General features: G+C 40.5%; 1 protein-coding gene across 4 annotated transcripts in view; it reads left to right on the top strand.

Annotated features, from left to right (window-relative positions):
- The first annotated feature begins 14483 nt into the window (after window positions 1-14483).
- CHST10 (carbohydrate sulfotransferase 10) overlaps window positions 14484-21813 on the top strand; it is a 35737-nt gene continuing 28407 nt past the window's right edge. For 2 of the 4 annotated variants that reach the window (XM_042460269.1, XM_042460268.1), the window contains exons 1-2: window positions 14484-14840; window positions 16032-16111. In XM_042460269.1, the coding sequence (XP_042316203.1) occupies window positions 16109-16111 (3 nt within the window). In that variant the 5' untranslated portion in view covers window positions 14484-14840; window positions 16032-16108. The remainder of the gene's footprint in view (window positions 14841-16031; window positions 16112-21813) is intronic. The other 2 variants (XM_042460272.1, XM_042460270.1) reach the window with 1 other exon arrangement.

Genomic DNA, 21813 nt, shown 5'->3' with positions numbered 1-21813 from the left:
TTACAGTGGCTGTTCCAGACGGCCGCCGCCATGAGGACGTCACAGCTGCACCGCCTCTATATGGGGCGGCGCGGACGTGATGTCCTCGCTCCACGCCAGGGCGCCTAGTGTGCCCTTAGCGCGGACCAGTAAGGAGCTCCATTTCAGAGCTCCTTCCTGGTTTGCGGTGCCGCTTTGCGTCGCTGTGTGCAGCCTTCAGATGGCTGTGCCCAGCGAAGCAAGGGAGAAAGGGGCCAAGCGGCCCCTTTCTCCTCCTCCCCACCACCGTGGGGTGTCCTTGGGGCTTGAAGCCCCAAGGACACCCCTTTTCAGGCTGCGGGGAAGCAGCGTTTTGCCGCTTCCCTGCAGCCTGAAAAGCGGCAGATCGGGGCCTCAGCAGCTGCCATTCTGGCAGCTGAGGCCCCGATACACTGGGGAAAGGGGCGGGTACAGCCCGCCCCAAATGGGCGGTCTGTAACCCGCCTCTATTTTACTTTGCTGTTATATTTGATGGGACTTGAGCATCCATGGATTTTGGTATTCATGGGAGGTCCTGGAGCCAAACCTCAGTGCATACCAAGGACCCCCACTGTATCAGTCTTGCTACTGTAAGTTTGATGGTTTCCCTCAAAGTTAAAAAGACCTGTGTGAATGGAAGTGTCTTTATTTGCTGTTCTTCTTCTTGTTGTGTGCCTTCAACTTGTTTCCAACTTACGGCAACCCTAAGTTGAACGGATCATGGCGTTTTCTTGGCAATATTAGTTATTGCCTTTCCCTGAGGCTGAGAGCATATGGCTTGCTCAGGATCATCCAGTTGGTTTCATGACACAGCTAGGAATTGTACCGTGATCTCCAGAGTCATAGTCCAACACTCAAACCACTAATTCCAGCCACATGTGTAGTTTGGGCAGGAGGAGATGGATATTGAAAGCTATTGATGGTGTTATATTAATTTTTAATTAAAATATAATAAATAATGCTATATCTGTGTCCAACAAAATGCAGAAATGTGGTCAAGGGTAGCAAGAAAACTGATATGAAACCTGTTCTAGTCTGCCTGAAATACACAAAATTAAAAAAAGCAAATTAATAGTGCAGATGTGAATGTGAAGTGTGTGGTTTTCCACTAAATTAACCTTCCATCCCTTCGTCTGTGTGTTTTGACAGCACAGGAATACTACGTGTATCAGGGCTCTGTTGTTAGTGGCACCTCAGTTGCAGAACTTCATTCTGTCAGAGATCCAATCATCTTGCACACTACTGTTTTTGAGACACCCGTTAAAGACATATCTGTTTTGTACTAGTCTTCAAGAAATAAGGAAGTGTTTAACATATCTTTTTCTTCTGCTGGTTTTATTACTTTTGTAACATTTTAGTAGACATTTTATTTTATGATTTGATGATGTATTGTGTTTGTAATTTTTGATATTTATAATTTGCAATTTTAACTGGTGAGCCAGTGGTTTGAATGCTGGTCTAGCACTCTGGGAGAAGGGTCACAACGAGCCTGTACAGACAGGCCAAAATAAAGCTGCTTTGGGTCACTTTGGAAGTATGCTCTTTAAATTATACATGCAGTCCTAAGGACTGGAGCACAGCTTTGCTACAGCTTCTGGCCTCTTAAGATGAGTGTGTTATTTAAGCAGCATATCTCCAAAGTGACTTGAAGCAGCTTTATTTTGGCCTGTCTGTACGGGCCCAACAAGAACAATTTTAATTGTTTTTAATACAGATTTCCACCATTCTGAGGAAGCTGGATTAAAAATGAATCAGTCAACATCCTCATCATCATTTTCAGACATAATAAGAATATAAATCCATTCAGAAATCAATTTGCTTGAAAAAAAATGTCAATTTTACTTGCCATTAAATCTCTGTACCAAGAAAGGTTAACTGCCAGAGAGTGAGAGCTACATTGGCCTCTTAGGAAATTTACCATTGTTATGCCCACAAATGTTGTTGTGTGCCTTCAAGTCATTTCTGACCTATGGCAACATTAAGAGGTTTTCTTGGCAAGATTTGTTCAGAAAGTTTTGCCTTGCCTTCCTCTGAGCTCTGAAAGAGTGTGACTTGCCAACATCACCCAGTGGGTTTACATTAAAACTTGGTCTTCCAGTGTCCTAGTCCAACACTCAAATTACTGGACCACACTGGCTCTCACCCATTGACTAGGTTGGTCCTAAATATCCTAAACAAGGCACCATATCCCTGTTTAGTGGCTAAGTAGGATCAGCTCTGGTTAGTACTTGGGCAGAAGATCACAAACACACATCAGGTGTTGTAGTGTATATTTCAGACAAAGTAACTGGCAAAACCACCTCTTGAGTGTTCCTTGCCTAAGAAAACTATATGAAATTCATGGGGTTGCTATGAATCAACAGTGACTTGAAGGCACATGCATGGACTAAAATGTATTTACATTATTAAAGTATGAACATGTTGCTGAACATTTTTGTCTTTCATAGATGCCTTATAAGCTCGAAAATATATGAATTTCTGACAATATGTTCAGTTCCATGTTTATGTCTGGGAGGTGAGACTATGTAACTTTATGGGAAGGAGGGAAACCTCTGTTTGGAAAATTTCTCCTTCTCTTCCATAATGAGTGAGAAGAAAGTGGTGTGCAAGAACTCTCTGGGTCAGAATGTTACTATTATCTACAGCTTGGGCATCTTATGGCATGGTCAGTTGGGGGATTTGGGAACTGTTATTCAAAGAGTAACTTTTCAAGCTCTGAATATGAAGTCAAAAATCCTTCCTAATTTATTGCAAATCGTACAGAGCTATCTACAGATCCAAACCCACCTTTTGCCCTACCTTTATTCAAGAGGAATACATTTGGAACGATTATTTGGATGCAAAATAGAATGCTGAAACTGAAATAAAATGTTTGATTTAGTTGAAATTGGCTCTTTTTTTTCAATGAGTGAAAATTGATTTGGAATTCTTAAGTTTAGAAAAAAAAAGAGATTATCCAATTAGATAAGAAATGTAAAATGTTTCATCTCCTCAGAACAGCTTTCCTCCCTTTTCTTGCCTTTCAAAGAGATGTTCCCGAGAATATGGTGTTGTCAATGGCCTTGCTAGCATTGCAGCCATTTAATGAGCTATAGTAATTAAATGATAGCCTGTAGGTCTTGTCCATGTCTCCTGTGGAGAACATGTTCCTGGGAATAAGGCAGGTAATTCTTCCCATCTCAGCCACAAGTGGTCTTGCATTCATATGGCAAAGAGATTGGATGAAACAGGGTTAGCAGGGAGAGATGGCAACCATTATCACACTCAATCAACTTTATATAAATGCTCCTCCTAAGTGTATTAACAGTCTCTGATTAAACAGGTGGCTGTTTTTGAAGTGAAGGCAGAAGCAAAACTCCATCCCAAGGTTGTTTAGCCAAATGCTGGATGGATTTTTATAAAGGACTGGTTCAGAGGTGGGTGAGTGAACAGAGTCCCTCTCATAAGCATCAGGGGTCTGGTGTACATTAAGTATACTGTCCGCAGCAAGAGTGGAGAACCTATTTCAGCTGAAAGCTTGGCATGTACCCACATCAGTGGGGAAAAGGCAAAAGAGTGGGTCCAAAAATGCCAACATATTTTGGCTAAACATACCCATCTCCCCAAGTTGTTCCTCATAAGGTTTGGTTTTGAGATCTTTTGTTATTTTGGTCACCCTTCTCTGGACATGTTCCACTTTGTCAAAAGTGCCCAGAACTGGAGTCAATATTCCGGCTGAGATATGACCAAAGCAGAACAGAGTGGCACAACTTCTTCTTTTGATGTGGACACTATAATCCTGTTGATGCAGCCCAGAACTGCATTGGCTTTTGGTTGCTGCATCAGACTGTTTAGCTTGTGGTCTACTAAGACCCTAGATTCTTTTCATGCGTAGTGCTTATAAGCCAGGTGTCATCCAACACTTTATTTGTGCATTTTATTTTTACTACCTAGTAGTATACCCTGACATCTGTTGCTGTTTTGTGCCTTCAAGTAATTTCTGACCTATGGTGACCCTATCGCAGGGTTTTCTTGGCAAGATTTGTTCAGAGGGAGTTTGCCTTTGTCTTACTCTGAGGCTGAGAGAATGGGACTTGCCCAAAGTCATCCAATGGGTTCCCATGGCTGATCAGGGATTTGAACCCTGCTGTATATGCAGCTGTATCTTCAATATCCCATCTTTAAGAAACTTCCATGTATTCTGAACTCCTTTCCCTCTGAGCATTTCTTACCATGGTATCTCACTTGGTATTTACCTAAACTTACTGAAATTAGTTTTCTTCAAGTCCAGAGTATGTGTCTGACTACATTTGGCTTCTCCTTTCTTTTGAATAAGAAATTCCAAGAGGACGTAATCACTCTTACCCAAGGATCCCACTGTTTCCCTCTCACTGACCAGTTAATCTCTGTTGGTATTCTTGTTTGCCTTCAAGACATTTCCAACTTATGGAGGCCCTATCACAGGGTTTTCTTGGCAAGTTTCTTCCGTGGGAGTTTGCCATTGCCATCCTCTTATGCTGAGAGGCTGTGACTTGCACAAGGTTACCCAGTGGATTTCTTTGGCTGAGCAGGGGTTTGAACCCTGGTCTCCCAGTGTCATAGTTCAGCGCTAAAATCACTACACCATGGTCGCTCTCCTTAGGATCAAATCCAAAACAGATGATCTTGATAGCTTTCTCCACTTTTTGTACAATGAAATTGTTTGCAAGAATGGTGAGGAATTTGTTGGACCTTGGCAGTTGAACTTCCAGTAAATATCAGGGTGGTTGAAGTCTCCTATTACTATTATATCTCTCCTTCTGGAATGTTTGGTCATTTGTTTTAGGAAGGCATTATCTAAAACTTTAGGCTGCCTGGGAGCCTATAGTAGTCTCTCCCCTCCATGATGCCATTTTTGTTTCTATCCTCTAATTTTTACTGAAATGCTCTCAACCGTACTCAAATCAGGGAACTCCTCACAGGTGTAAACATCCTTGATGTATAATGATACTCCTCCTCCCTCCCTGTTTAATCTATTTATTTATTTTGTTGGAATAAATTATACTCTTCCATTACTACATTCCAATCATGAGACTCATCCCACTAGGTTTCAGTGATGCCTATTAAATCATATTTGTCTTCCTGTGTTAAGAATTCAAGTTCATCTAGTTTATTTCCCATGCTCTGTGTATTAGTGTAGTAATATCTAAGACCATTGTTCACACTCTCCATCTGATTCCTTGTTGTTGTTTCTCTACCCACTCTTGGGCTCTTGTATTATTAGCACAATTTCCCCTGTATCATTGAGGCTATTGTCCCTAATATTTAGTGTCCCCCTACTCTATGTAGTATTGCCCCCCCCAGTCATGCAACTCAGTTTACAGCCCTCTTGATCAGATTTGCAAGACTCCTAACAAATATATACTTTCCGATAATTTGTCACTTCAAGCAGTTAACCAATTTCAGTAATTCAGGCTTTAGTAGTTAAAACTCAGCAAAGCTTTATTCAGTAACTATAGGTCCACACTAGAGACTTCATTGTCAGAACTAAACTGCAAGAATTAATATTGCCTAATTAAAACACACAACATTTCAAAATATTGGCAAGTTGATATTTCATTTGTTACATATTCAAAACAACTCTGGTTCTCTCTTTTCCTATACTGCCTCCATTTTGTTCTTTCCTCCGATGTCTTCCAGCTGAATTACTTTGGATGTTATGGTCCATGCCTGCCTCCTCTATTTTGTTCAACGACCTGTAAAATAACCATTCACTTGCATTAATTGTTACACTTCATATCCCATCATGGTACCTCAGCTTGCCCCTAAGTTCATGGCAGGCAATATGCAAAAGCAATATCTGACAGTTGTGAGGTGCAACCCAGAGGTCCTTCTTCATGAAAGTGCATTGACTGCCGCCTGCCCTGTTTGAAGATAGCATAGCATGTATCCACAAGAAATGAATTTTGGAGATTTTCTGTAAATATTTACCTCATTGTATCACCTTGAATACACTTGAGTACAGTTGATTTTGGAAGCTTAGCTCTGGGCTAGTAAAAGAAATCTGGGATCTCTAGCTAAGGCTAGAGAAAGAAACTTGCCTGAAACCCTGGATAGCTGTTGCCAGTCAGAATTGACAGTAGTGGCCTAGACAGCAGGCCAGTAGCAGAACTCAGGATAAGGTGGTTTCTTATGTTCCTCAGTAAATGCCTCCCAGTCTGATTTGTTTGAAAATCAAAGTATAACCAAAATATACATTTCTACCTAAGGAACTGAGACTTTGCAAGATGAGACAAACTTCATGTTTGCTTTATAAATTTCTGCTAATTTAGACATGGATACATACATTATATATATATTCACACTCATGACTCCAGATACAATCTGAAAAAGAAGTGAACCGAGATCCTATACTTTTGTGTGTATGTGTCCCTTCAAGTCAAACTTATGGTGACCCCATTAATTTCATAAGGTGGAATATTCATAGACAACCAGTACTCAGAGTTGGTTCTGCCCATTCCTTCCTCTGAAATATGGCCTGCAGCACCTGGTATTCATTGGTGGTCTTTCATTCACATACTAAGCAAGGCTGACCATGCTTAGCTTCTAGGAGCAGATGGGATCTGGTGCCTTTGATATTTAGGACCATTTACTTTTAGCATAATGTAAATATGCACCAGCATAGGCACACTGGATACCAGCATTACATAACTGATTAGGCTGAATGGTGACCTATGGTAGCATTTGCAGTTTGCTTACTTAGATGCTTAGCTTGTGTATCTTTTTCATGTTCATTTTCCTGATGCTTTGGCATTTAGCCAAAGACATCTCAGCCATGTTAGGATTGCTGTGAGGTATGATAGCCTTTCAGTTGTACATCTAAGGTTGTAGTCCAACCTCACCTGGAAGCAAACTCTACATAGTAGATCTGTGGTTCTCAACCTGTGGGTCACGACCCCTTTGGGGGTCATACGACCCTTTCACAGGAGACGACTAAGACCATCGGAAAACATATATTTTCGGTGGTCTTAGGAACCGAGACACCACTCCTCTATCTGTTGGGGGTCACCACAACATGAGGAACTGTTTTGAAGGGTCGCAGCATTAGGAAGGTTGAGAACCACTGTAGTAGATTATAGACATGTCTAATATCAGTGTATAATTCAAAAATGAAAATGTGACTGCAGCAAATTAATTTTTAAAGTATATATGGACTGCGGACATGTCCACATGGGTTCACTTGTTTGAGTGAACAAACCTAGGTTTATTGCTTAGAACTTGGAAAAGGTTTTTTTTGGGGGGGGGGGGGAACTCTAACACCCAGAATCCCCCGGCCATCACAGACCAAGCTGGCTGCAGAATTCTGAGAGTGGTATTCTCAAAAAGTAGCTTTGCTTTGCTTTGTTTCTTAATGTATAAAATATAATTGTAAGGGGAAACTGTAAATGTTATTAAATTATCATAAATTCAAGCCTGTGAAGTTACTATAACTACTCTATTTTTCTATTTTTCTGGCTAGGCAAAAGATTATATTATTATTATTATTATTATTATTATTATTATTATTATTAGCTAGAAAAATGTAAAATGTATATGAAAGCAGTGGTCAGAAAGAACTGTCTGAAAATAGACAGCCATAGTAAGGAGATTTTCCATTCCAGATTAGCAGCAAGGCACTGGGCAGAAGCAGTGCTTGGTTATTACATGGAACAGTGGGGAACAGATAGATTAACAGCTGATGGCAGTAAGAACCTGGACACAACACATCCAAGTGCTTGCTGGAGAACTTATTATTTCAATGGGAGCTTGGTTAAATTTTACACCACCACGGTGTTTGAAAATGGAAAATTTAGAAAAGACAGTGTACAGTACTGCTTGGGTTGTTATCAAGATATTTTATATCTGTTTTAGCTTATTATTTCCTGAGCCTTTGGCGTAGTACTTTAGTTATAACTTTCATTCCGATGTTCTGATGTTCATTTATCTTTTCACTGGGCTGTGGGGCTATGGATATAGGATATGGGATATAGGATTGCTGGTTAGGGGGCTTCCATGTCAGCAATCCAGTGGATTAACTTCAGATTTTTATCTGAACTTGAAAGGAAATGCACTGACTTTTGAAGATAAGGTTTGGCAACCTGGGAAATCCATGTTATCTTTTTCAGATAAGGTTTTGGCAACCTGGGCCACTCCTTTAAAGATGGACTGAGATCCAGAGTGGATTCATCACTCCACTGACATTGGTGCCACTGCCATAACTGGCTCAGCCTGATGAGAGCTGCAATCTGTCAACATCTGCAAAGCTGCATATTCCCCATGTTTCATTATTCAACCAAAAGCCATCTCAGCTACATTGGGATTGCTGCATGGTGGGAGACACTTTCAGTTGTACATCTGAGGTTGAAGTTTCACCTCACCTGGAAGCAAATCCTACACAGTAGCATATAGACATATGTAAGATCAGTGTATAATTCAAAAATTAAACATGTGAGTGTCTATTACTGTCTACTATGTAATGAACACCATAATACAGAATAAGTTACTGAATCCTGGACAGTATTTGTAAGGAATTATAAAACAGGGAGAAGTTGGTTGGGGAGTATCACTCAAGGTCCGCCAGTCTTCCAGCAATGTTGGACTATGATTCCTATCATGGTCACCCAGGGTGACCTTTCTGTTTGTGGATTTTGTCCCAATACCTTTAGTAGGTTTCAACTCTGAGCCATGGAAGAAATGTAGAATTTTCTTCCTTATAGGAAGAATATAACTTTTTTTTCTATTATAGGGTTCTCTTATAGGACCCCCAGGTGGTGCTGTAAAGGGCTAATCGAAGTTGCAGCTGAACATCTGGATATATGCACATTCCATGCAACAACTCAAATAGAAACTTTTCCATAGTATGGGGCACTATTTTTGTTCAGCCTCCTAATTTGTCCTGCTTCAAGCACATGTTCTTTCAATATGTCAGCTCAAGCTGTGTAATTGAACAATTTGTTTCCTTATAATCACTATCTGATATATTTGATATTAAATTCTTGAATAAATTCTGGAAGGAAGTGTTTTAATATTAGTGCAACCGGGGGGAAAACATGCCTTTTCTACCTCTACTCACAGACTACATGGATATTGTATAGGATATTGGATAGTGGATACTGAATGTTTTTCTTAAATTGTCTTTCTGCGTTGGAGGGTTGCAGTTTCCCCTTTAGGCTGTTTCCTCTTGCAGGGACAATGAGGTCACAATTCTGCATCAAAAACCTTGTAGAAGTTTTCAAATGTTCTCCCAAATGTGTCATGGCTAAATTGACGCACTGAGCACAGTCAAATATCTTATTTTTGAAAGAGTCTCCAAGACATTAAAAATAAAACACCATCATTTCATAGACAGGCCAACTAATGTTACTAACACCATTACCTACAGTTAGTCCTGTGGAGAATTTCATTGCAGGCAAATGCAAAATATGGCAGAAAACAAGAATAATCAAGGACTTTCCTGAGTCCAAAAGTATTCACATTCATTCATTCACTGGGTTTCTATTCCACCTTTCCCCCAAATTAGGATATTGTTTTACAGATGAAAACATTAAGGAGTACCTAATATGGAAAGACTATTACTATTCTCAATTCAGCTCTTTTGCAGAATTTAATCTCTCAGATGAGGAGTGGTTGGAATAGAGGAATACTTTTTGCACAGGAAATTCCCATCCCAGAATTATATTTTGTATTGTATTGTAATAATGTATGCAGAATTGTTTATGATTTCCTTTTAAATCTCTGTAAAAGGACAAGATTCCAGTCATTTGCTTTTGTGATAAATTGAAGAGGATGTCTCACTAGAGTAGGGTGAAAAAACTGAACAACACAAAGGCAGATAAAAATGTCAGTTCAAAATTTTGAAAAAGGAAATTTATTCTTTCCAACTATTAATTTCTCATGAACATATTTAAATAATTATTATGTGCAACCTTGTAAACTTCATCAAATTGAGATATCTGCTTATTTCTGAAAACAGTGATGTGTACAAGTAAATATGTTCTACTTAGAAATTCTGTCCCTGCACTTTGGTCTTGTTGCTGAAAAAGACTTGTCTCAGATTCTAACAAGCCTTTCTCTCAGTCTGACAGTTTCACAGATTATAAAGAGTGCAGCTGTCAAGGGAGATTATTGTAATGAAGAGAAACATTCTCTGAGGCATCTATAGAGTATTGTCAAGATTGTTGAGGAATCTTATATTTTATCCTATGTTTTTAAAACATTGCTTTGGGAGTGGGCTATAGATGCCTTAGAGCAGTGGTACAGTTGAGTAATTTCAGACTTTGGATTTACTCAGCACGACTATCTGAACTCTTTTGGTAGTAATTTGTATTACTTCACTCACTTCAAAATGTGAGAAACCAGAATGGGTTATTAATGGATTATTTCCACTGTGAAAAAATGCACACACAAAAAATGCTTACACAATTTATTATTATTATTATTATTGACTGTTTTGATAGTAGTACAGTGTAATGGGTATCCGGCATGCCCCTCACCTGAATGGATGAAGCATATACAATAATTAAGAACAGGTGCATTCTTTATTATTCAGGATTCAAGGTATTTACATCATGGCCTCCATTAACAAGCAAAAATTAAAAGGTCCTGTTATATGTTCTTTATTAATAGTGACTATACCAAAGAGGGCAGGGGAAATGGTCACAAATTATCTATAGTCTTTCATCTTATTGCAAAACAGCAAACATTTTTTAGATGGTGGCCAAACCTTCCAATGAGGAACAGTCGCAATTCACTGCACACAGAGAGAGATAATATAATATGCTCATACATGCAGTAAACATAATGCAATTGCACAGATGTTGGCAAATCCAAAAGTGCTATTTCAGCCTAAAAATGAAAATGTCTGTTTGGTAAACATTTATTTCTAGCCTGATTTAACAGCAAAATGAGAGTGTGTGATTGCTATAGAGTCCAAAATTAGCTTTCAAACCACAAGCTAGAGCCCTATAGATTGATGGCTGACAATCCAAAATCTAAGGTTTTCTAATTTCTGTTCTTGAACTGAGGTCTTAGTTATGCAAATGTGTGCTTCAGCAGAATGGTACACACTCTGAACAGTAGTCCAAAATCAATCAGGATTGCTTCCTGTTTGGATTTTTCAGCACACATGCCAAATTGTATGATGCATTCAGTCCTGAAATGTTAAAGATGGGATTTATATTAGGTTGTGGTGCTTTAAAAAAAAAAGGAATGTGTTTGTATGTAAATTAATGCTACAGTACAGGTATAAGATTTTCAAAGCAAATCATGAAATGGAGCAATACACTTCTCACTGATGGAACTATGTACATCATTTATTCATCAGACTGACTTGAGGAGTTTTAGTTGTTTAGAGCAAATGTTCTTTATAGGGGAAAAAATACCATGCAAAGATGGATATTCTGTCAGTTGCTCTGGAGTGACTATGATCCAAAACACACAGTAGAAATTATCCAGTTTGAGACCGCTTTAACTGACCTGGCTCAGTGCTAGGGAATCCTGGGAACTGTAGTTTATTGTGGCACCAGAGCTCTCTGATAGAGAAGGCTAAATGTCTCACAAAACTACAGTTCCCAGGATTCCCTAGCATTGAGCCAGGTCAGTTAAAGTGGTCTCAAACTGGATTATTATTTCTTTGGCATGTTTTGAACCTTGGTGGCATGCAACACCATCAACCTCCTCTGCCCAAAAGTGGTCCTGATGCTGCTGCTACTGCCTCTCAAAACTACAAACTCCAAGGTTCTGTTGGCTCATGGATGGAACCAGGGCTGTGTCAAACTGCATTTATTTCTGCCGTGTAGATGCACCCTGTAAACCCCTTCAAAAATCTGAGGAGACCACATTGTGTGTGTGCGTGCGCGCGTGTATATTTTATGGTCTCCTTAGTTTTGGGGAGGTTACAGGGTGCATCTACATCGTAGAAATTAGTGTGAAATGTGTGTGTGTGTGTATGACATATATGAAACGCACAGATAGATGCATAGATGTGTGTGTATATAGATATAGATATATATTAGATAGGTAGATATGTGTGTGAACAGATGATATTCCAATTGAACTGCTGCAGTCCACATTGACAGAGTCAGCTCTAGTGCTAATCAACATATCTCAACAGATATGGAAAACAAAACAACGGCCAACAGATTGGAAGCAATCAATATACTGTACATCCCCATCTACAAAAAGGGAGACACAAGAGACTGCAGCAACTATAGGACTATATAATGTCCCATGCAAGCAAAATCATGCTCAAAATTTTGCAACATAGACTCCATCCATACGTGGAGAGAGAAATCCCAGAGGTTCAAGTGGGGTTCAGGAAAGGAAGAAGCACTAGGGACCACACTGCAAACATACGATGGCTAATGGAGCACACTAGGGAATTCCAAAAGAAAATCAGCAGGTGCTGTATCACTATAGCAAAGCCTTTGATTGCATAGATCATGAAAGGCTATACAATGCCCTTAAAGACATGGGGATGCCAACATGAGGAATCTGTACTCAGGACAAGAAGCTACTGTCAGAACAGAAAACAGAGAAACAGAATGGTCCCCAATTGGCAAAGGGGGCTGTATCCTTTCACCCTATCTGTATGCAGAACATATTATAAGAAAAGTAGGCTTGGACACAGAAGAAGGAGGGGTGAAAGTAGGAGGAAGGAATATCAACAATGTAAGATATGCAGATGTGTACTAGCAGAAAACTACACAGACCTGGAACACTTACTAAGGAAGATCAAAGAAGAAAGTGCAAAGGCAAGCTTAATGTTGAACATAAAGAAAACAAACAAAAACAAACAAGCTTCATTTATATACCGCTTCATATCGCCTAAGCAGTGTCTAAGCGGTTTACAACTGTAAGTTAATTTGCCCCCAACAATCTGGGTACTCATTTTAGCAACCTCCTCAGAAGGATGCAAGCCTGAGTCGAGCTTGAGCCCTTTTGCTGGTCTTGAACTCGCAAGCGCAACCTTGTGGTTTTGAGTGAGTTGCTGCAGTACAGGCATTTAACCACTGCGCCAATTATGTGAAATTGAAGGCTTTCATGGCTGGCATCCATAGTCTTTTGTGGGTCTTTCGGGTTATGTGGCCATGTTCTAAAAGAGTTTGTTCCAGACATTTCACCAGCATCTGTGACTGGCATCTTTAGAGGATGCTGGCATGGAAATGAGTGGGGGGTGTGTGTGTGTGTGTATTGTATGAACCTGGGTTGGGATGAGTGATTTCCATGTTAATCTGTATATTTATAATATAAATTATATATCCCTTGAGGACCTTCAGAAGTTCAACCTAGACAATGAAGAAGTATAAATAGTAAAAGAATCCCCATCCCTGGGATCATACATTGATAGAAATGCGGACTGCAGTCAGGAAATCAAGAATGGGAAGAGCGGCTATGAAAGAACTAGAAAAGATCCTAAAATGCAAAGATAGACAACTGATCACAAAAGTTTGAATCATACAAGCCACTGCATTCCCTATTACTATGTATGGATGTGAGAGCTGGACAGTTAGGAAAGAGGATAGGAAGAAAATCCATTCATTTGAGATCTGGTGCTGGAGAAGAGTGCAGAGGATCCCATGGACAGCCAAAAGGGCAAACAAATGGGTCCTAGAGCAGATGAAGCGGGAAACCTCCCTGGAAGCCAAGAGGACCAAACCGAGGCTGTCAGACTTTGGACACATCATGAGAAGGAAGGACTCAGTGGAAAAGACCATAATGCTGGGAAAGGTGGAAGGAAGGAGGAAGAGAGGAAGGACGCAGACAAGATGGATGGACTCTATTAAGGAGGTCATGGGTTTTAGGGGTTGCAGGAATCAAGCAGAGCAGTGGAGGACAAGGGTTTGGAGATGTCCATAGGGTTGCCATGAGTTGAAATTGACTTGAGGGCAGTTAACAACAATATGTAGATATAGATTAGATAACTGTGTATTTGTGTGTATAGACATAGACAGATAAATGTGTGTAGATAGATACATAGATAAATGTGTGTACATAGATATAGATAGTGTGTGTGTGTGTGTACATAGATAGATAGATAGATGGGTGTGTCTGTAGATAAAGATTAGATAGATAAGTGTGTGTGTGCATATAAAGATGGATCGATAGATAGATGTGTGTGAGTATATATAGATATATATGTGTGTGTAGATGTAGATATAGATTAGATGGCTAGCTACCTGTGTATAGATAAGGTTGTGCGTGTATAGATATAGATTAGATACATAGGTGTGTGTGTATGTATATAGATGGATAGATGTGTGTGTGTGTGTATAGGAAGAGATAGAGTATATAGATATGTGTGTGTGTAGATTTGCATATATACGTGTGTACAGATACATAGACAGGTGTGTGTGTGTGTGTAGGTATGGATAGATAAGTGTGTATAGATATACATATGGATTAGATTGGGGTGTGTGTGTGTGTGTGTGTGTGTGTGTGGATAGATGCGCTCGTCCTTTTAAAGGCGTGTCAAGAAGAAGGCTTGAAGGCTCCCTCCCTTTCCCTCTCTCTCTCCGCCATCGCCAGGCTCCTCTTTCCAGGGCCCACCATCATCCTCTTTCCCCTCACAGTATCTGGCGGCCTCCTCCTCCTCCTCTTTTGTGTGTAGTATCCCCTCCTCCTCCTGCTCCCTGCTGCTGCTGCTGCTGCTGGAGCCGGCGTTGCCTGGGCGCCTCCTCTTGGCCCTCTCTGGCGGCGGCGGCGGGCAATGGCGGGAGGCGCCTCTAGCCCTCGCTCTCCTTCTCCTTGGTCCCTAGTCTGGGGGCCTCTGGGGCGCGGCTGAGGGGCCATGCCTCCTGAGGGCCCAGGGAAGGAGCCATGTAGGGCCGGCCCTGGCCCTACTCGCAGTGAGTACTACCTCAGCCTCCCATAGAAAGCGATGCCAAGCCTCATCAGGCTGCAGCCACACTGGAGGGATAATAACCCGCTTTGGCAGGGCTTTAACTCTTTCTTTGGCTCAAGGCTATGGAATTCTGGGAGTTGGAGTTTGTTGTGGGGCCCTCCAACTCCCAGAATTCCATAGCAGAGAGCCAGACAAAGAGTTAAAGCCCAACCAAACTGGGCTATTATTTCTCCAGAATGTGAGATGTGCTCAGCCGCAGAATTAGGATTGATATTTGTGGATTTGATTATTCACGGATTTGATTAATATGTTCTCTAGGAATATCTAGGTCCTCCAGTGAAACTCTATGGTCAACTTTAACTAAAAGTGGCACCAAAAGACCTAGACATTCCAAGGGAGAATACTTGACTAGGCCTTTATAGCTCCTCCAGCCCAGTTCTATGGTCAGTGTCTGTCGGACGTTGAGCACAGAGTTGCCCTGGAGGACCTAGAGATTCCTGGAAAGATGGAAACATGGTGTTTTTGTTATTTGTGTTTCTTCCGTATTCACGGGGGCCTTGTGCCCCTGACTAGCAAATATGGAGGGCAAGTGTACTATCTTGACTTGGAGGGTGGGTAGGAGGCAAACCTGCTGGCCTTGGTTTTTTGGGGGGAAAGACCTTGTGGTCAAAGTGGAAGAGTCACTCTGCCTTTGTCAGATCTCAAATGCTGCAATTGTGAAGTGGGCAATCTCTGTATTGGGAACTGATAGGCCTGCAAGCATGGTAATGCCATTTGGGAATCCTTTAGTGCAACCAGAGTGTTGCAATATAATTGTCCCAACTTAACAAAGCAATGTGCAGGACATATCTATGCATGCTGTCCAGGGAAGCTTTCTCTCTGTTGTGTTCAGCACCGCAGTATAAAATCATCAGGGTTCAACTCTGCCATGGAAACCTCAGTGACCCTGGGCAAGTCATGCTCCCATGATAGGTTTCCTTTAGGGTCACTATATGTTGGGAATGGCTTGAAGGCACATGGTTATAAAGAATAAGATTATCAGAAACAACAGTCTTCTGACATCTTAAAAGACTCAGGAGTGTATTTTGGTGTAAGGCCAAAGTCTACTTTATCCTGTGTTTGGAAGTGTCTTTGGTTAAAAGTATATTACGTGTGAAGACATGATGTGCCATAACCAATTTGTTTCTCTTTTAAGGTGTTATAAGACTTCTCTCACCTGTGGATATCCATGTAGCTGATATTGATCCCTAAGAGTCACAAACAGCATCCTTTATGGTCTGTCTTCAACGTCTGGCATTCATGTTACAGTTAATAAGTACAGATAATCATTATGCCATGTTTAAAAAGCTATAGCTAATTCATTTGAGTAGTTAAGTGTGTGTGTGTGGTGCCTTCGGGTTGTTTCCATTTGTTCAGATGAGGTTTGCTATTGCCTTCTCCAGAGGCTGAGAGTATGTGACTTGCCCAGGATCACCCAATGGGTTTCCATGGCCATGTGGGAATCGAATCCTGGTATCCAGAATCATAGTCCAAGCCTCAAGCCTCTATGCCACATTGGCTCTAGTGTGCTGAATGCTTCCTTTTGCTCATCTTCAGTCCACTGCTAAACAGTTTCATTGAGTGACCCCAAGTTCTTTAAGTCAGCAAGAGAAAAATGCCTTTCTAGTTGCTTTGCTTGCAGCATCCTTGTCCTCTAACTATTCTTTAACAAACTAAAAAGCTTCCATCAGCATCCTGACCATGTAAACAGCTTTCAGCAGGTCACAAGCAGCACACAGTGGTGACAACCATCCTCTGTGGTTTGTCCAGCTGTGAGACAAACCACAGCAGAGCTGCTTACTCTGATCTAATGATGCTTCTTCTGCAAATTTTTATGAGATCTGAACACCTTAGAACTGCCATGATCATGTAAAAGCAGTTGAATATACATTTCCATGAATAGATTTTTAAAAAATCCATCATGATTATACCTATATTGCAGGAAGTGGGACTGATTCCAACGGACTGTAAATTATACTAGCCCTGTAAAGAAGCCTGCTGTTGTTTAGGACCTATCTCCCTTACTTCTGAATGCTCTTTTAAAAAAATAATCCCTCATTTCACAGAAAAATTTGTTGGGGATTACAATATCTTTGCATTCTGCTTTAGCACTGTCAGATTGGAAATTCTGACCATTTGCCTTCCATTATTTGTAGGCTTTAAAATGTAAATAAATATGACAGCAGGGATGAAAATATATCTTCACAAAAAGCCACAAATTGCTTACATGCGTTGTAGCAGTATGTGTATTATGTTCACATGCCACTGTGCAACTCCCTGCACCAGAAAAATTCTTGCATATCCCCTCGATTGGCTGATCAGACCTAAATCTGATCCAGCATGGCAGTTCTTATATTCTTTCGTGCTTGTAATTGATAGAGGAAGCCATATTCTACACATAATGAGATACTATTTACCTGTAGCATGTGAGGAAGATGGGGCCCATAACCTGCATGTAGCCCCAACCTCATTTTTGTGACTTCTCTAATTCCCCAGAACAACAACAACCAAAAAAGCCATTATGAGACTTCTATGAGATCTCAAGCAAAACCTCCCAAGACTTCAGCAGACTCAGTGAGTTTAATTGAACTTAATGTCATTTTACTGAGCCCAGAACTAAGGAATGCCTCAATGATGACAAAATCTCTATCTGGAAAGTATATTTTCTATGCTGGGAAACTCCCATGAGTGCCATGTTCTTCCCATCCCAGGTCATGGCTGTGCATTTTCAGCACGTGCCCTGGATGTAACTAGAAGTCTACTTCCAGCACACACTTACATGTTTATTGTCTAATTTTTCAGATGGTGTTTGGTAATTTTCAGATATTAGGTGATTAGAAGACTGGACACACTTTGAATCCCAACAGTTTCTGTGGCATTTTAGTGCATTTAATGGCTTTTTTGGTTGTTGTTGTTCTGGGGAATAAGAGAAGTCACACACAGTTCAGCGAGGGCCAGGCATTGCTTCTTTGGCTTTCTGGTGGCACAGTGGTCTCTCTCTGCCCTTGATAGTCAAAGGAGATACTTATAAAAACAAGTGACATAATAGGCTAAATGTAATATTAGTGCAACCTATTAGACTGGTTTACGTGAATGAGATTTGAATGAATCTAGTAGTCAAAAAGAAATACCTACATAGCATAATCTTTCCTGGACTCCAGTCCATTTCCTCAGTGTCCTTTATATCTTTTCATGCTGCAACAGACTAACACAGCTATGTTAGTTGAAAACTACATGAATGTGATTTGTCAGTCATGATTAACTTAAACCTCACTGATTTCAATGGGTCTCACCTGTCATTGAGTTGTATTGGTTTCAGCCCTGTGACTGCATCTCACATAACATTTAGTTAAACTCATAATGTCTTTATGTATATTTTGGAGGATTACACCACAAGGGAAATAGCTCTGCTGCTGCTCCATGTAAATGTGATTGGGTCCTTAGGTTCCAGTCAAGACTTTCGTTTTATAATTACAGATGCAGAACAAAATGGAAATGGTTTAAACATTTGTCTTTTAATGGTTTAGCAATCTCATAAAAACTAGCTTAGGGGAAAAGGAGGCAGTAAATCTAGCTAGATCCTGCCACTACAGAAAAAATAACTTGAAGGGAGAAGTGTAATTTAGATGGCTAATAATGCATTTTCCACAATACATTAGATTTTGGTCTCCTTACTTTTGGCTGTGTTAAAGTAATTAGTGCAAGACTAATCTTAGGCAGTGAATTTAATAAATGATTCCCTTAGTTTTGCCTGTGTCAGCCTGGCAAGAGTAAAGCAGCCCCATACATTGCACATGAAACACAATAAATAGTGAAAGCAAGTGATATTTTACATGTAAAGGAACCATTTCTTCTCAGTAGGAAGATATATGTCCCCTCCTTCCTTGTTTACCATTAGATTGCCACTCCCATAAGCCTCTTAGAAGCACTAATCTGTTGCTAAACAAGGTGCATGGGCTGTATGCTAGTTTTAATGGAGAAATGAATATATATCTTATAGATAAAATGCCTTAAAAATAAAATGTTTGGAGCAGGGGAATCTATTCATTTGAGGGCTGGGGACATCATCTCCCTGTAGATTCAAGGACAGCAGTATGCCCCCCACAACCAGTGAAACTCATAATTCATAGCGTACTCATATTTTACACATATGCTTTTCTAGTCAGGTACCATGTGAATTAATACATGTGCATGTCTCTGTCTGAGCCAGAGTTCTCACGTGTATGTATTTTTCGAAGGAATAGCCACTTTAATCTGTTTCAGCATAAAAAGCAAAATGGGGGTAAATACAACTGCAGCAGCATCTTTTTGACTATCTGATTTATTTTATATTTATTTTATGACCTGACCTAACAATGGTTGTAGCACTGAATTGAGTAATTAGTTGCTTGGTATAATTCTAAAGACTTTTAAAAATAAACTGCAGTATAATAAACATTTGTGATATACGGAGATATTTGGTAAAATGACGGTAAATGGTTTCTTTTGTTACAGTTTTGGGTTTGTGAGGGCACAGCTGTTTGTTCTTGAACTGGCACTAATATGAGATGTATAAGTGTTTGTTAAAATTTCGAAAGAAAATTCAGGTCCAGGCTTTGATGACGTTGTCTTGTATTTGTCTATGAGGTTCATACAAAAAAAATGTGAGCAGTTGATATTTCAAACAACTGGCAGACCATGGCATGTATGACAAAAAACCAAAACCCTTGAAAATGTTACAAAAATCACAGCATTCCCAACAAACAGTTTATTTCCGTCATGCCTTTTTGTAAAAAAAAAAAAAAGGCTTACTCTTGTAGATGAGCAGAACTGTTCTTCCTAGCTTCTGCTTTAGAACATGAGATTTAGCACTTCTGAACCAGGGTATATTGTGCTAAAAATTCATTGAGGCGGTATTGAAAGAAAAATTAATGCAAGCACAGTCCATTGGGAATTTTCTTTGGGACTCATCATTGAAATGAGTGAGAATTGCTGTGTAATCAGAGTGCAGCTCCCACTTGTTTAACTTATGGTCGCCCAGGAGAAATTCATTGAGTAATTTCTCCCTGAGACTCTACTGCCTTCCTTGTCCATCCTCAATTAACAAAGTAGCTGTGTCCCTGGCCTTTACTTCTTTAACAGAAAATTTGGTACCAGAGGCAGAAATAACATTGGAAGCATAGAGAGAGATTCCGACATCTCTCTCTCACACACACAAGAGCAGTTGTTTGATAAACTTTTTATTCAAAGCTATTAATATACACATGTGAAATCAAACAACCAGGTCAGGCAAGCCTTTGGGACCTTCCCTTCACGTTCATGGGGCTGGGGGTGTAGGAAAGCCCCCCTCCCCACCACATGATAGTGGAAAAAATGAAAATATCTAAGGGGCCCCAAACCTTAACTCAGGTCCAAAAGACACTGCAGAAATAATCCAGTTTGAGACTGTTTTAACTGCCCTGGCTTAATGCTAGGGAATCCTGAGAATTATAGTTTTGTGAAACATTTAGTCTTCTCTCAGAGAGCTCTATTGCCAAAATAAACTACACTGCACTGAGCTGGGGCAGTTAAAGCGGTCTCAAACTGGGCTATTTCTGCAGTGTGTTTTGAACCTTTGTCTGTGTGCCAACCTTTATGGGCTAAGGAACCTGAGCAAAACACTCTGCTGTCCACCCTGCTATTGCAGGGCATGCCAGACCTAGTAGTCCCTGATGTGGCCAGAGAGGAGGAGAACAGCCACAATTGGGTGACCAGTGCCAGGCAAGGCTCTAGGGATGGAAGGGGAAGCACTAAACATGTTTTAGTTTTTTTGTTGACACATGTTGTCTGCAATTTTCCACAGTAGATGATAGAATTTTTAAAAAATCCTTGTGTATTATTGATGGCAAACTCATGGATAATCAGATCTGCAGCAGTAAAACCTCAAAAGTCGAGGTTCAAGTGTACGTCATAGTTTCCAAAAAGCATCCAATGATTTGTTTTCTTTTGCCAGACTCCCCCCTCCTCGCCCCCACCCATGATTTCAATTTGGTGGCCAAGCTTAAAGATCTTTCTTTATCATGCTGGTGGTAGATGGTAGGGCAAGGATTTATCTTCTCCCCTTTTTCTCTCTGCTTCAATGTTCGATGTTCATGCATGCTTATTTAGGAACTCTGGAGGCAGCTGCTGTTTACTTTGCTTCTTGCAGGCAGGCCAACACCTACAGTAGATTCTTGTAGAGCAGAATCCCATTATTTCCCTGGTCAAGCTTTATTATACAGCAGACACACTGCTGCGATCTGGCACTAAAAGTCTGTGGCCTTTATCACACGAGAGACTGGAACTCAAATCCAGAGCCAATTCGAATTGAAGGGGAAGCAGAATCAATTCGAATCCAAGGCAATTCATGTGATGAATTATCTCACGTGAAGAGCAGAATTGTGGTAATTCATGAGTCAAAGCGGAGCAAGTGCACATTAAATTATCACACCGGTACATACCATGCGGATTCAACGATTCGAATTGGGACCCTTGTGTATGCTTAGTAGGGCTCTGAACACATCGTGAACCTTTGCACTCCCGGGGTGAAGAAAGGGGCCATTTCCTGGTTCCAGTTTCACGTGAATGCTAGCCTCACGTGAATGATTGCTTCATGTTTCTTCCTCTCTTCTATTTTTCCATTCCTGGCAGCCAAATTCAAACAGGTCCTCCGTGTCAGATCCCCCACCCATTTCAGCTCCATCTACATCTATCCTGTCATTCTCCTCATCTATTTCAGCTCCATCTACATCTATCCTCTTGTCATTTTCCTCACCTATTTCAGCTCCATCTACATCCTCCTGTCATTTTCCTTACCTATTTCAGCCACATCTACATCTACTCCTGTCATTCTCCTCATCTATTTCAGCTCCATCTACCATCCTCCTGTCATTCTCTTCATCAATTTCAGCCACATCTATATCTATCCTCCTGTCATTTTT

This window comes from Sceloporus undulatus, chromosome 3 (genome assembly GCF_019175285.1).
Source record: "Sceloporus undulatus isolate JIND9_A2432 ecotype Alabama chromosome 3, SceUnd_v1.1, whole genome shotgun sequence".
Taxonomy (NCBI): Eukaryota; Metazoa; Chordata; class Lepidosauria; order Squamata; family Phrynosomatidae; genus Sceloporus; species Sceloporus undulatus.
Note: the sequence above shows the minus strand (reverse complement) of the source record. Positions and strands in the feature narration are given on the sequence as shown.